General features: G+C 35.4%; 1 protein-coding gene across 1 annotated transcript; it reads right to left on the bottom strand.

The window, feature by feature from the left end:
* Nucleotides 1-4: 4 nt before the first annotated feature.
* Nucleotides 5-14008, bottom strand: LOC126743641 (probable multidrug resistance-associated protein lethal(2)03659). The gene is made up of 9 exons (XM_050450826.1): nt 13775-14008; nt 6480-6710; nt 6002-6429; nt 5764-5920; nt 3441-4718; nt 3053-3389; nt 1661-1811; nt 1349-1579; nt 5-993 (listed from the first exon to the last, which is right to left on the bottom strand). The coding sequence occupies exons 1-9, from the start codon at nt 13849-13851 to the stop codon at nt 83-85; spliced, it is 3801 nt and encodes a 1266-aa protein (XP_050306783.1). The 5' UTR covers nt 13852-14008; the 3' UTR covers nt 5-82.
* Nucleotides 14009-14818: the final 810 nt, after the last annotated feature.

Raw genomic sequence — 14818 nt, 5'->3', positions numbered from 1 at the left:
TATAAAAGAATCAAAATAAATTGTATTAACCTAACAATGAATGACTAGTAGAGATCAACGTTTAAGTTTAAAATTTCTTAAATCAACTTTTTAAATGCTCTGTTAGTCCAGCTTGTTCGACCATCTTATAAAACATGCCATTTTTATCCGCCAATAATTTCCCAGGAGTATCAAACTCCTTGATCATACCCCTATCCAGTACCATTATCTTATCCGAATCCAGAATGGTGTGCAATCTATGCGCTATAGAAAATATAGTGCATCCAGTAAAATTTTCTTTAATAGCGTCGTGTAGCATGGCATCAGTTTTCGGATCCATATTAGCAGTAGCTTCATCTAAAACTACGATTTTGTTTCTACGTATGATCGCCCTGGCCAGGCATACCAGCTGCCTCTGTCCAGAGCTTAAAGCCGGTGCATTTTCATTTATGGGCATATCCAACGTATGGATGCTTTCTTTAAGATGCACCTTTTCCAAAAGTCGCCATATTTCTTCATCACTGTAAAGGCGATAGGGGTCAATATTGCTCCTCACAGTTCCAGTAAACAGCACTGGATCTTGAGGAATAATGGCCACACTTTGCCTTAAGAAATCAATGGTTACATGTTTAATATTAACCCCGTCTATCAGTATAGTTCCCTGCACCTCATAAAGCCTGAATAACGTACTGATAATCGAAGACTTTCCAGCCCCAGTACGTCCACAAATACCAATTTTTTGACCCGGTTGCACTTCGAAGTGTAAATCTTTTAAAACGACTTCTTTTCCATAGGACAGGCTGACATTTTCATATTTGATGTGACCCTCGGTGGGCCAGTTGTCTATCCTCGTGCCTCGTTTAGATTCTTGTTTTAGTTCCGTGTACTCCATAGCACGTTCCACTGACGTCATGTAGTTTTCCAGATCTGCCCAGTTACGTACGCCCCATTGGACACTACCAGCCAACATGAAGATCTGCGTTAGGACTAACCCGACATTGCCGGCACTTGTATCTGGAAAGAAATTGAACAAAGAGATCAGTTTAAAATGTATTATCCAAAGTGAAGGAATATAGGCATATCAGGTCTCTGATTGCTAATATACAGTATTGCAATAAGGGTGAGTTGTTACAATGAAAAAGCGCGCAAAATCATGATCAATAGCATATAAACCAATAAGTATCCTTTATCGTTGTTGAAAATAGGTCTAGGATCTAGATAAAATTAAGTTACTTGAACATCCTCAGGACATTCAATTTGGAAACAACAAACTTGCTCTCTTTCATTAAGAGCAGCTTTTTAGTAGAACATTTTTTAAACCTTAGCCCTAAGTTTGGTTATTAGCCAAAAATCCAATTGAGTAACTTACCAGTTTCAAAAAACAAGAATCTGGATACAACCATGGAGATTAAAATGAAGCACAAAAAGTCCAGAGAAAATCCAAAAGCCCTTGATGTACACGTAAGCATAAAATGGGCGGAAGTATACAAATCCTGATGCCTATCGAACTCCTGCTTTAAAATATCTTCTGCTTTGTAGGCCCTTATGGTGGTGAGCCCTTCCAGGGAAGCATTTAGATGACCCACCAAAGGACTTCGAGCTATAAATAAATACATTTTTATTTAACGCACTTAGTGGTATTAACTCTTTTAGGATAAACCGTTAATTACTGTTTACTCACTTGCCGCTTCCAGACGTTTTAAACTTCGACCCGTCGGCATATAAAGCTTCCTTATAACGAAGGTTAGGGTGAAAAATACTACGGCTGGAATTAAAAATCGCCAGTTTATTAGAGATATATTTATTACGACGCCGAGTATTTGAACTGTGACCTAAAAAAGGAGATTTAATAATACATTTTATAACTTATTAGTAATAATTATGGAGTTATTTAATAAAAATGTATTTGTTGATTTTTAAGACGCTTTAGATACATTTAATATTTGACATAAAAGGTTCATACATTTTGCCTTTACTTAATGCCTTTAACATCTTCCATAGGTATTAAACCCAACAACCGGAACTTATAGTCTAACTTACTACCAAAACCATCGAAACTTTATTAAAGCCACTACAAACTGCAAAGCTCTCAAGCTTTCTTTCGTATAGTGTATCATCCTTTAGCAACTATCCACTGTGGACCAAACAATTAATGCTGTCTTCAACAGTCAGTTGCTTCACGAAGAATCACTCCACGTCTACCAAACCACTGGGGCAGTCTTTCTGGATCTTAGTGAGGCCTTCGACGAGATATGGTAACATAAATTGATCTATCTCCCAACCCAACCCGACACCTGTTCTGGATGGTCTTCTTTCTAACTATCTTCCTCGCCAACTGAAGATTCGGGTCTCAGCAGATGGCTACCAATCCACTCCAAGCCAGATTCTCCCAAAGTTTTCCCTCTGCCCTTTCCTATGTAATATCTACATGAGCGACTTATTCACCTACTCACACAGTATACAGTACGTTGATGACACATCCTTTCTAAGAATGAAAGCTAGATGGAGAGGTAAATAGCAAAACAATTGGTTTATCGAGATACTCCTTACTGCTATGGCAGGACACATTAAATCAAAGCACGACTCCAAAACCACCACATCCAGGCTTTGAAAGGACCAATGGCGGCTTCTAGTGAATCCACGAAAGACCATTTCTTCTAAACATAGTAGATCCACCTCGCCTCCCCAACTCCGATGGAAAACCTGATTTTTGCCAATTCATGTACCTAGGACTTATCTTCGACCACCTTCTCAAATGGCTCCCCAATACTGTAGCTCAAACTAACATAGCCAAAGGTCAACTTCGCATTCTCTACCCTCCTCTCAGTTTCTTCAGGATCTACAAGACGTTCAATACTTTCCTACACCTCTCTACCTAAGCCGACATCTAAGAGATACAAAACATGGCTCTACGCATAGTTGCAAAGGCTCCCTGGTACGTGAGGAACTCAGTCATCTTTCAAGACCTACACTCCTACGTTTTGCGCAAACCAAGTTTATATAAACTTAAGCAACCAACCAACGTAAGCTATAATAAAATCGAAACTAAAAATAAAATTAACATTTTACTTACCCGAAAACATTCCGAAATGGTATATGGCAAAAACTCATCAATATTAATCAGATCCTGAGAAAATCTGTTAAGAACGTTCCCAATAAAATGTGTATCGAAGAACGACATGACCGCATTAATAACCGTCATGGACATGACCTTATGCAATTTTATGGATGCACGTCTACAAAAATCAAACAGCATGTATGACCTAGTTAACACGAACACCATGGATAACCCTATGGTTACTGAGTACAGTTTAATGTACAGGTCTTTTTGCTCTACAGCCTCTTTGAATATCGGTGTGTCTGTCTGATTGGCCACCATCAAGTCAATTTCTTTCTGTTGAGCGTCTACCCTGTAAAAATGAAACTCTTATGCCAAGTAATGAGAAGATTGTTGAACTTACCACATGGCAATAAACTTATCAGAAGCAGTCTCGCTTCCTTGAGCAGCGAAAAACATAAACACAATGGACAAGAAAAAGCAAACGCCTCCTCCGAATTTCAAATACTTTCCATAAATCTTAAAACTGACGTCACCTTTTTTCGTTTGTTCTTTATAAACCTTCTTGGCTTTTTCTTGTTCGGTTTCAAGCAGTTCCTCAGTTTCGTCATTATCGCTGTCATCTTTAACATCTGCGATGGATTTTTTTTTTCTCTTCTTTACAGCTAGTTCAGAGTCTGCTTCCAGCACCTCCTTTTCCATTTCGTCATTTTCACCCACCAGCTGGGAAAGTTCCTCCATAGAAATCTCCGTGGGTTTGCCAATCGATCGAATTTTTGCATTTTCCATTAAAATGACATTATCTGCGTCTAGTATATGATGCACCGTCTGAGTAACCAGGATTACTATTTTATTTTTAAGAAACTTTTTGATGCATTCGTTGTATATGTGGTCTTGGACATGTGCATCCAAGGCCGTTAGTGAGTCATCCAAGAGATAAATCTCACTCTCCTTATAAACTGCTCTGGCCAAGTTCACTCGGGCTTGTTGACCTTTGCTTAAGTTAATCCCGTTATCAGCAACAATAGTTTGATCACCATTTTCCAACATATTTAAATCATAAGCCAATGCGCACACCTTAATAACTTCTTGGTACCTTTGCTCGTCATAAGCTTGTCCAAACAAGATGTTTTGTTTGATAGAAGAGGGAAACAACCAAGGGTCCTGTGAAGCATAAGAAATCCTCCCATAAGTACTTACTGTTCCACTTTCCAGAGGATAATCTTGAAGCAACGCCTTAAGTAAGGAGCTCTTTCCAGAACCAACACAACCAGTCACAATATGCAACCCTGAGTCAATGGAGAGCGACACTTTTTGTAAAGCTATTCGCTTATTTATAGCCACAGTAGCATTATTTAATATTAGTTTTGGTGCAGCGGTAGGTTGGTCATGAGCGTTGTCTCTATGGAGCTCCTCAGCTCTTAGCACCCGGTTAATCCTCAGTATGGCAGCCACTAACTCAGCGGCACGACCCATTCCTATTGGAATGGAGACTCCTAGCAGGTACCTTAGATTATTGAATAGGTTTGAGATGTAGAAAATGAGCTTGGCGTCTGGAATGTAGCCCATCCAGAGGTATGTAACTATTAGGACGTAGAAGCCTATTTTCGTTGCTACTATTCCCAGTACTACGATCACTGTTTTTAGGTAGAAACCGATTCGCATTACGTTGATTTCTTGTCTGGAAAAAAGAAGTTATGTGTTAGGGACAACAGTCAGTCACAGGAGGGTCATGAGCATCCTGTATCACGTTGGTAGTGAAAAATAGAGCTCTTGAGAAAGAGTTTTTTAAAGAAAGAAAAATATTTTATTTAATAGTATGGTGGCGTTGAATCCGATTAAGTGCCTTCGGAAATCCGTGTACAGAAGATCAACTTTCGATAGAGATAAATATCATGACGATGTCAGATTTGCCATCAAGAATTCATTAATCCATCCTATTGGGTTTCTTCAGAGGTAAATTTACACCTAATTTTTTGAACGAAATAAAAAACATTATAGGCAACTGAGCTGCATTCCATTATTATCTTGACTTTCTGGTAAATGATTAAATTCAGACAATTATTTGGAAGTAATTAATATATTGTTCCAGGCAGTTGAGTTGCAACTTATTCGCCTTTGTACTTTTCGCGAGATGTTGAAATTCACTCAACTGCCTGGAAGTAAATAAAATACTCTTCTAGGCAACTGGTTTCAAGCATATTCCTTTTTTTTTCATGAGATGATGAAATTCACTCAACTACCTGTAAATAAATAAAAACTCTTTCAGGCAATTGAGTTCAAGCTTCTTCATCTTGTTATTTTACGTGAGATAATGAAATTCAAGTGTCTGGCAATAAATAATATAATATTTCAGTCAGTTGAGTTCAAGCCTATTCCTCTCTTTTCTTTTCATCAGATGATGAAATTCACTCAACTGCCTTTAAGTAATTAAAATATTCTTTAAAACAGTTGAGTTACTATCAACATCTTTTGGCCTTAAGGCGTTGAAACATGAGAAAGAAGATGTTGACGAATGAGGACATGAAGAATGAATTCAATCATACACTAACTTTTTTAAGTCTAATATTCTCTCTAAATTTTTTGAGTACTAGCTCTTATGAGTTTAAAGCATACTCATCTGTGGAGCAAAGAATTTTGGTCTGATTGGGCTGATTTATGCTTTGTAATATGACAAAGAACCCACAAATTATTAAGCAAATAATTTGGAAAAAATAAATACTTACTTCCTGCTTTCATTCACTTGCTCATTGAAGAACTTCTCCCAAGTATAGAGCTTTATGATCTTTATCGATGATAAGATTTCCTGAGTAATTTGCAGCCTTTGGTCTGTCTTTTTGCCAACTTTCAACCTTAAGCTCGTTATCCATTTACCAAGGGAAACTGAAAAAGACTTTAATGAACATAAGTTACAATAATAACAATCTGATTCCGTTAATCAGTTATTGAAGAAAAATCACTTACTTTGTATAGGTATCACAGTGAACAAAAATGTCACCCCGATCAACGAAATCCATCCCATTTTCGCGATCAATAAATACACAATAAAAACAGAAGAAACGATTCCGATCCACATGTCATTGAAGATCCATATAGATGCTTCAAAGCAATGAACGTCTTTCGTGATCAAAGTAACAATATTGCCCAAGCTAATTTCATTCATGGCAGATGGGGTGAGTTTTAGGGCTTTCCTGTACAACAGGGAGCAAAAGGATGTTCGTATTTTTATCGCGAAAGTTTGCACGTAAATTATATAATTATGCCAAAAAAAGCAGTTAAATAGGTTTATTGCTACGACAACTGCTCCGTACAGGTAAGTCTCATTGGGTGTACACGTGTCTTTGGATTTGAAGCACGCGATTAGGCTGCTCATCGCATAGGGTTCCATTCCGCTGAAAATTTACTGTAAAAAGAATATTTATTATTATTTTTTAATGCTTACATCATAAATAGCTTATGGGACAAAAGTATTAGTCCGATAAACGCGTATTTCAGGCCAAATCTCGCCAAGACCAGACGTATAAACGAGGGTTCTTCTTTTATATGTTCGTTTTTCCATCTGGTTTCGATTTTGTTGCCGCATTTGTCGGAGTTTAGGGTTTTGAGGACGTCGTAGAGATCGTCTTCTTCTAGGTCTTCTTTAAGGGCTTTTCGGAAGAGCTTACGCGTATATCTGCGAAAAAAAGAGAAATTGAAGGGTGGAAAAGCTAGAGAGCCTAAGTGCCAAAAATTTTAGTATTAACATTTTTGCAAAAAACAGACCTATTTACTGGGATGGATGTCCTATAAGCGACCTAAGTCCATATAACCATTGAAAGCGCCAGTAAACACGCATGACATAAACGTAGGACCTATCTCCAGAAAGGCAGGTCGAGCTTGTGGGCCTAAGTGCCAACAGCGGCGCCTGTCGCATTGTTCCTTATTATTTATTTGTCAGTTTACCTTCTGCTTCGAACGTGTTTGCGTTAAATTTTTATTGCCATGGAAGAAAACGTGCAAATGGAGGTTAAAATAAATAAGAAAAATGACAGGAATAAAAGAAGAGTCAGTGGAAAGGAATATCCAACTAAAAGTGGCAGATTGCGGCCTGCAAAATCATTGCCAGCGGAAATGATAAGTTTATGGTTATGTCGAATTGCTTCCAATAATAATTTAATGCGGAAATATCAATAACGTTTCACGACCAGCATGTTGCTTGGTTAAAAACCACGCCTCTTAACTTTATAGGTAGTTACATCATGGTGTAGATGCTTTTGGTATAAAATGATTGAGCATTTTTGTTTATAAGAGAGTAATTCGCACAAAAACTTTTTAGTTAACTTTAAATGGCTTACTTTTATTGACCAAATTACCAATTCTTTGTATTAGGTACCTACCTAGTTTTGACATTAGTATTGTTTTTGTTGATTTAAATGATCCTAAAATAATTGATTAATACATTTCATTGGATACTTAAGGTTGTTTTTTTGTAGGTAACTTGTAAATGCAAGTACAGTTGTCGCGTGCTTTCCTTTGAACAAAGGTTAAAGCTTCACCAAGATTTCTATTCACTTGATGAAAAAAACCAAGGAACCTACCTAATGGGAATCATACAAATAGCCGAAATTCAAAGAAGGCGTCATGGCCACTATGACACGCCAGCTGCGAGTCGAAGGCAATGTTCAGTTTATTACCAGATTCCAGATAAAGCAGGAAAATTACTTCACGTATGTAAAAAAACATTTTGTAACACATTCGCTTTGTCCGACAAGAGAGTACACAATCTTGTTTTAAGAAAGCAAAATGGGGAATACATCTTTAAAGAAAAAAGGGAAGTAAAAAACCTAAAGTTTACTGAAAGGGATGAGTTATCTGTTATAAATCATATAACTCAATTCCGGCAGAGGAGAGTCATTATGGAAGAAGTCAGTCTTCTAAAAAGTACCTTAGTCCGGATCTTAACATCAACCGGCTTTTTCATGCATTCAAAGATAAATATCCAAATTCCGTGGTTACATACAAATATTATAGTCGAATATTTAAGACAAAGTTCCCCAATCTGTCGTTTCATCGACCAAGGACCGACACATGCAAGACGTGCGATTTTTTGGCATGTTCTATTAATTTGAATAACTCCGAAAGTTCTAAGGCCAAAACGAAATTAGCTTTGCATCATAGCAAATACAAAGCTGCTCTTGCAGATATACATAATGATGTTTCTAATTCAACCTTGCCATCTAGTCAGTTTACTGTCATTTCTATAGACTTGCAACAGGTTATGTTCGTTCCAACATTAACCCATAGTGACATGTTTTATAAAAGACAGCTTTCGTGTTATAACTTGGCAGTACACATTAGCAATATTAATAAGGCCTACTAATGAGGCCACAGCTTCCAGAGGTGGTGACGAAATTGCCTCCTATCTTCTTACAGTACTCAACGAACCTAATACTTTCTGCTACAAGGAACGGTTAATCATCTGGTCAGATAACTGTACTGGCCAGAATAAAAATCGCATGATGCTGTTTTTGCTAATTTGGCTTGTTCACAAATTTCACAAATTTCTTATCAGTGGACACAGCTTTCTCAGCTGTGATCGAGATTTCGCTGTAATAGAGAAAAGAAAACGAAATTCAAAAGCTTTTATCCCCTCAGAATTACACGATATTGTAAAAACGGCGAGATACCATAACCCATTTGAAGTCATAGATATGGATTCAGTCGGGCACTTTTTTGAAATTCAGCAAACAACTGATACACTTGTAAATAGCAAAAATATGAACATTTCTAAAGCCACAGGAATTAGAATTTCTGACAGTCTTTTACGGGAAGGATATATTGAAATGAAAACGTCAAATGGCACATGCGAAAACTGGTATAAAATTAAAATATTTAAAAAAGGAAAGACATTTTAACACTTAAAAGAAGCAACATTCCTGAAAAAACCTAAAGGAGTAGTAATAAACCAAGATAAAAGGAAAAATTTATTGGAGATGGTACCGTATCTTGGTAAAGAAGAATATAAGGAATTCTACAGATGTCTTCCAAACTAGTTTAATTTGTTCATTTATTTTAAGTTTTGGTTCTTTTATTTGTATTAATACAGAATGTTATTTTTTAACTAAAATTTTCGAGAAATAAAGTTTTTTAGTTTTGTTCACAATCCGTTGTTTAAAATACCCAATAATAATAACACGGTACTTAGGCCCTCCAATTTAAAACCTTCTCAGCACGTCAAAGCTAGGCGACCTAAGTACCACAAATTAAAACACGCTCTCCTGTAAAATTATGTTTTCGGCACTTAGGCTTTCTAGCTTTTCCACCCTTCAATTAAGGAAACATTTTATTTATGGATAGAAGAATTAATAATCAACGTGGAGGTTCTGAAATAGCGAAAACTTTAATGTCTCGAGATTAGATTAGACCAGGATATGGATTTCCTTAAAATAAGGTGTTACATGATTTTTTTCTGTAAGCTATTTAGTAGGGAAACCTTATGCACGAGTATAGCAGTTTCTTATAATATTCATTAGAAATGGACTCTCTCTGAGTAAACGACACTACTATATTCAAATAAAGAAATAATGAAAGATTGATGAAGCAAATATTTAACTTCAGAAGAAGACTTCGTTTTAGATGCGAGATATTTTTTAATTTTAAATAGGCTATTGGTAATTTTTTAAATTTTAACTATGCACTAAAATTCATAAGTTTTTGACTTATTTGGAAACCAGTACTAGCTCGTCTCCAATCTTTATGTTTATACTTCTTTTAATTGAGAATGTGAATGAAAAACATGAGATTTTGAGCCATTAATTTTGAAACTATGTTCTTGTGAGTGAATGGAATTATTCCGACTGTTGAATCTTATTAAAATTTAGAAGTAAAAATAAGTTTTGAGTTATCAGCATATAGCGTAATGCCTGAAAAATTAAAAGATTTTTTCATATCCGCGGCATATATTGAAAAAAAAAGTAGTGATGGTATTGAGCCTTGAGGTACACTTTTATTTCAGTGAAATTAGATTTTATTATATTATGCTCATTTTTAATAACCACACAGCAATATCGATTCTGCAAATAACTTCGAAAGAGAGTTAATGGAATTGGACAGCAAGGTATGAAAGGCTTTACGGTAGTCAAGCATTATACGACATGCCAAATTTTTATTTTCTCCATTTCTTTTAATATAATCTCTAATTTTAATAAGACAGGTAGCTGTGCTAAAGTTTTTTTCAGTCTGGCAATTTGGAATCAATTTATATGTTTCGACCAATTTAATTATATGATTATATAAAAAGAAATTCGAGTACTTTTGTTATGACTGTTGATATATGTATGCTTATTGGTCTCACGTCTTACTTTGGCTTCTTCTTCTTTTAGTCATATCTTCATTCCTGAAGAGTTGTGACGTCGTGTCTATGAACATTGATGAGTCGATTGTCGATCTTCTGCTACTCTTATATTTGTCTGCAAGGCTTGCCCTGTGATTTCTTTAATTTGGTCTATCCACCGCGTGATGGGGATCTTCCTCTTGATCTTTTACCTTCTACTTTGCCCTGCACGATCAGTTTTTCTAGATTGTCTTGGTCTCTCCTGGTGATGTGTCCGAAGTAACCCAGAATGCGGCGTCGGCAGCTGGAGGACGATCGATCGGTGATTCTAATTCGTTTAATATCGACACATTGGTCCGGTGTGCAGTCCAGGGTATGCGAAGCATCCTCCGCCAGCACCACATTTCAAAAGCATCTATTCGGTGCCTGTCGCTCGACTTTATTTGTCCAGGATTCAGAACCATAAGAAAATATCGAAAACACTAGGGTGTTTACCAGGGCTCTTTTCGTGTTTCTGGTTATGGATCTGTCTTTCCATATCTTGGATAAGTTTGACATTGCTGTCCTCGCTAATGCTATCCGCCTTCTTATTTCTGTTTCACAGTAAGTAGATGAATTCATCTACTACTTCAATTCTATTTTGCAGATTTCTTAACTGTATGGTGTTATTCCTGTCAATGACCATTAACTTGGTCTTGTCTAGATTTATTTCGAGGCCTAGAGCTCGGCTTTCATTAGCGACCTGATCAATAAGTGTAACCATCTCATCTTCATCTCTTGTTATTAGGGTAGTGTCGTCCGCGTATCTGAGATTACATATCTTTCTACCATTGATTGACACACCTCCTTCAAAATTTTCCAGGGCTGGTCTTATTATGAATTCACCGTAGGAATTGAAGAGACCTTGACGGACGCCTCTATGTACTTTGAAAATGTTTGATGTTTTATTGTCGAGACTAACTATGGCATTGTTATTTTCATATAGGTTGGTTATTAGAGATATGAAATGCGGAGGGACTCCCATTCTTTCAATACGTTCCAGAGACTACTCCATCGAACACAGTCGAAAGCCTTTTTGTAATCTATAAAGCACAAGAGCATGGGGTATTGACTTGGCTGATGTTGAATATTTGGTCCCTAGTCCCTCTTTCCTTAACGAAGCCTGCTTGTTCTAGAGGGATTTGACTCTCTAAGTAGTTTTGCAATCGTCTATATATTATTTGAAGCAGGATTTTGTTGGCATGTGTGATTAGAGATATCGTTCGTTAATTTTTTGGTGGATCCCTTTTTGTGAATAGGTATAAATGCAGACGTTGTCCAGTCTTTAGGCCATTGACCACTTTGCCAGATCTTATTACATATATTATGTAGGATTTTGGTTCCCGGGTCTCCTAGTACTTTTATGAGCACGAACTCCGTCTGTTTCTGGGGATTTGTTTAGCTTTAGGTTTTTTATTGGGCTCCATTTCAAATTGTGTGTTTTCTTTCTGTTGTTCGATCGCTATTTTGGTTTCTTCGTTGTATAATTCCTCACAATATTGTCTCCATCGTTCGATCACTTTTTCATCTTCCCATACTATCTTTCCGTCCTTGTCTTCAATTGTGAAAGTCTTTGGTTCGAATTTGCGTGTTATTTCCCTTTGATACAAGTCTTTGGTGTCATGGGTGAGTTGATGTTCCTCTATATCCCTGCATATTTTTTTAATATAGTTATTTTTATGCATTGTCTCTGTATCTTTTTATTTAATCTCTTGTACAGGTCGCAGTCTTCTCTCGTTAGGGTGCCCTTCCTTTTTATTTGTTAATTGTTTCTATGGTCGTTTGTGTGATCCATGGTTTGTTTGGCCGATTTATGGGGTTATGTGTTAGTTGAAGGTGATCTGCTGTCGTCTTAATAACATTTCTCAATGCTTCCCATTCTTGGTCTGGGTCTTGTTTATTCATTATGTCATGTTTTTCGACCTCCAATTTGGTTTGTATTTCTTCTTGAAATTGCCGTTTGGCTGTTTCCGTCATGTTGATTCTGGTAGATTCTTTTTAGACGGAGCCTGAACTTCATTAGTAATAAATTATGATCTGAACCAGAGACAGCTCCAGGGTACGTACTTTGGCTTCTTATGTTTGTAGTATTATGCCTTTTTCCAGAACTCTGGAAAACTCCTTCTAGAATTCATTAATTAGAAGACAGATTTTAAGATATGATCTCATTTGCTTTAATTTTATTAACCAAATCTATGACTACGATTATGACAATTTGTTGACGTATTTTGTCCTAAATTTTCATGAATACTTGATTAAAAGTATGTAATATTTTTTCTGATGACTCCATTGTTGCTATGGAATAGTTTTATTTATTGTTATTTAAGTTATTTAATTTATGACGACTTGAAGCTATGGAATAGTTATTTAATTTATTAGTGTCCTGTAAAAATAGCGATACGTCATGATTTTTTGCTTTATTTACAATATTTAACCGTTTTGCTGCAGTCCGAAATGCAATTATTGCAGGTTTTGTAAAGTTTCTAAAGAATTAGTTTAATTAAGATTTGATTTTATTTGTAATTCACGCATTAAATTGTTTTCGATTAACATGTATAATGTTACAGTTTTATAGCCATTTAAGTGTGCAATAAGCCATTGATAAAGGCATTAAATAGATTTACTTTTATATCTAACTTTTGCAAAGTTTGTGTTGGCCAGTGGAGAAAATTTCTAAATTTCTAGGCAAATTTTCTCAGATTCACCTGACAGTTTTTGATTTATTACATTCATTAATTCAGTGACATATCTGAAGAGAAAAACAAAAAATCAATATTTTTCACAAAAACTAGTGACTAAATGATTTTCAGAGATAATATACACACACAGTTTCGATTTAAAGAAGTAAATAGTAGATTCTATAAATATCTGTTTGAAGAGCTAAATTTTGAACTTTTTATAAAATTTTAAATTTATATGTTATTTATACAATGTGTATTAGCCAAATGGCATAAATTCCATCATAAATAAATAGGGGCATTATCAAAAAAACGCGCAGTTACGTCAATTGGTATTTCCACTTGCCTGGTTTTTTTAAAATAAAATAATTATACGGAGTGTGTCATGTAACAGTGGTCACTTTTTTATTTTAGATGCCACATCTGTATATTACTGAATTTTTCAGAATATTATATAAAAAAACACAAGTCCTTACTATGGATACGACACAAGTATGTTGAGAGCAAATACTGCCTCTTTAGTTCACAAACCCGTAGCATGACAAATTTGTCTGTTTAATTTAATTTTCCATTGAAATTAACGTAAAAAAACCACATTTTTAGTCAAAATTTTATATCTATAGCAGTGAATTCTTCACGATTTTTTATAGTGAATGAAACACTCGAATTTCAAAAATACCATTAAAATTAATAAACCCCCAGGCTTACATAAAAGTAATCAAGCTAAGAAAGTTCGCCTTCTCTTTCGGATTTTGCTTCCGAATTTCCTTCCCCGTATGATCCATGATTGAAATCCAAAAAGACACACGCGCACACTACACAAACCACCAATTTATATATTTTTTAAACTTTTTGTTGCACACTCGCGAATTACATAGTTCCAATCTAATAAAGTCGCTAAGTGCCCAAAAAAACCCGTGGGCGCCCTCTTTTATCAATTTAACATTAAATACACGTCAAATTTCAACAAAAGGTTTATAAATCGTAAGAGGGATTAAGAGCTCAAAACGTGGGCTCTGTTTACTCCTTTTTCTTAAGTAAATGTTTAAAAACAAAGTATACATATATATATATAGCTAGATATTTAAAGGAAAGTTAAATTGTCATTAGGACGAGATTTACTTTGTTTAATACTATTGTTATTGCAGAGATAAGTCTTATAGGTTTAGGTGACGCTAAGGCCCAATGTTTCCATTATTTTATTTAAGGTCTTATAGGTCGATTCTTTTATTATCATAACAATGTAAATAAATGTTCATATCGAAAATGAGTTTAGATAGTACTGAAGGATTAAAAGTTAAAGGGTATGTGTTACCTGAAATAAAGCCAAAAAGAATTTTAAAACATGTACAAGAATATTCGCATTCGTAATCAGAAATCTGTGAGTATTATATGAAATGGTTTTTTTTTGAGTTTTCGAAAGTAATGGAAGTTAAAACTATAAGCAAATAATCGTTTTTGATAAATGAACAGTGGTAATTCCTGCAAAAAATAGAAAAAGTTGATATGTAATCATCTTCGCCAAATAGACAATATTATAATTTTTAAGCATGCTTCTATATGAAATCTTATATGAATAAATTTAATGCTTTTTGATGTATAGGTACCTAAAAAATGTTCTGTTTGAACCTTTTATATTAGTTTCTGCTTGTAGTGACCATACAATAGAAGCATATGGGCACTTCTTATAATTAAGTCAAGTATCTGATAAGCTTTATTTACAGTACGTTTATAATGATGAAGATTAAATGT

The sequence above is a fragment of the Anthonomus grandis genome, chromosome 13, assembly GCF_022605725.1.
Source record: "Anthonomus grandis grandis chromosome 13, icAntGran1.3, whole genome shotgun sequence".
Taxonomy (NCBI): Eukaryota; Metazoa; Arthropoda; class Insecta; order Coleoptera; family Curculionidae; genus Anthonomus; species Anthonomus grandis.
The sequence above is the reverse complement of the archived record's forward strand: the minus strand, read 5'-3'. Positions and strand labels throughout refer to the sequence as shown.

Coding starts and splice junctions, on each gene's coding strand:
- LOC126743641 (XM_050450826.1), bottom strand. CDS start 13,851: ATGGATCATACGGGGAAGGAAATTCGGAAGCAAAATCCGAAAGAGAAG. Junction 5,921..6,001: donor CACTGTGATACCTATACAAA/GTAAGTGATTTT, acceptor AGTCTTTTTCAG/TTTCCCTTGGTAAATGGATA. Junction 994..1,348: donor ATTCTTGTTTTTTGAAACTG/GTAAGTTACTCA, acceptor ATTTCTTTCCAG/ATACAAGTGCCGGCAATGTC.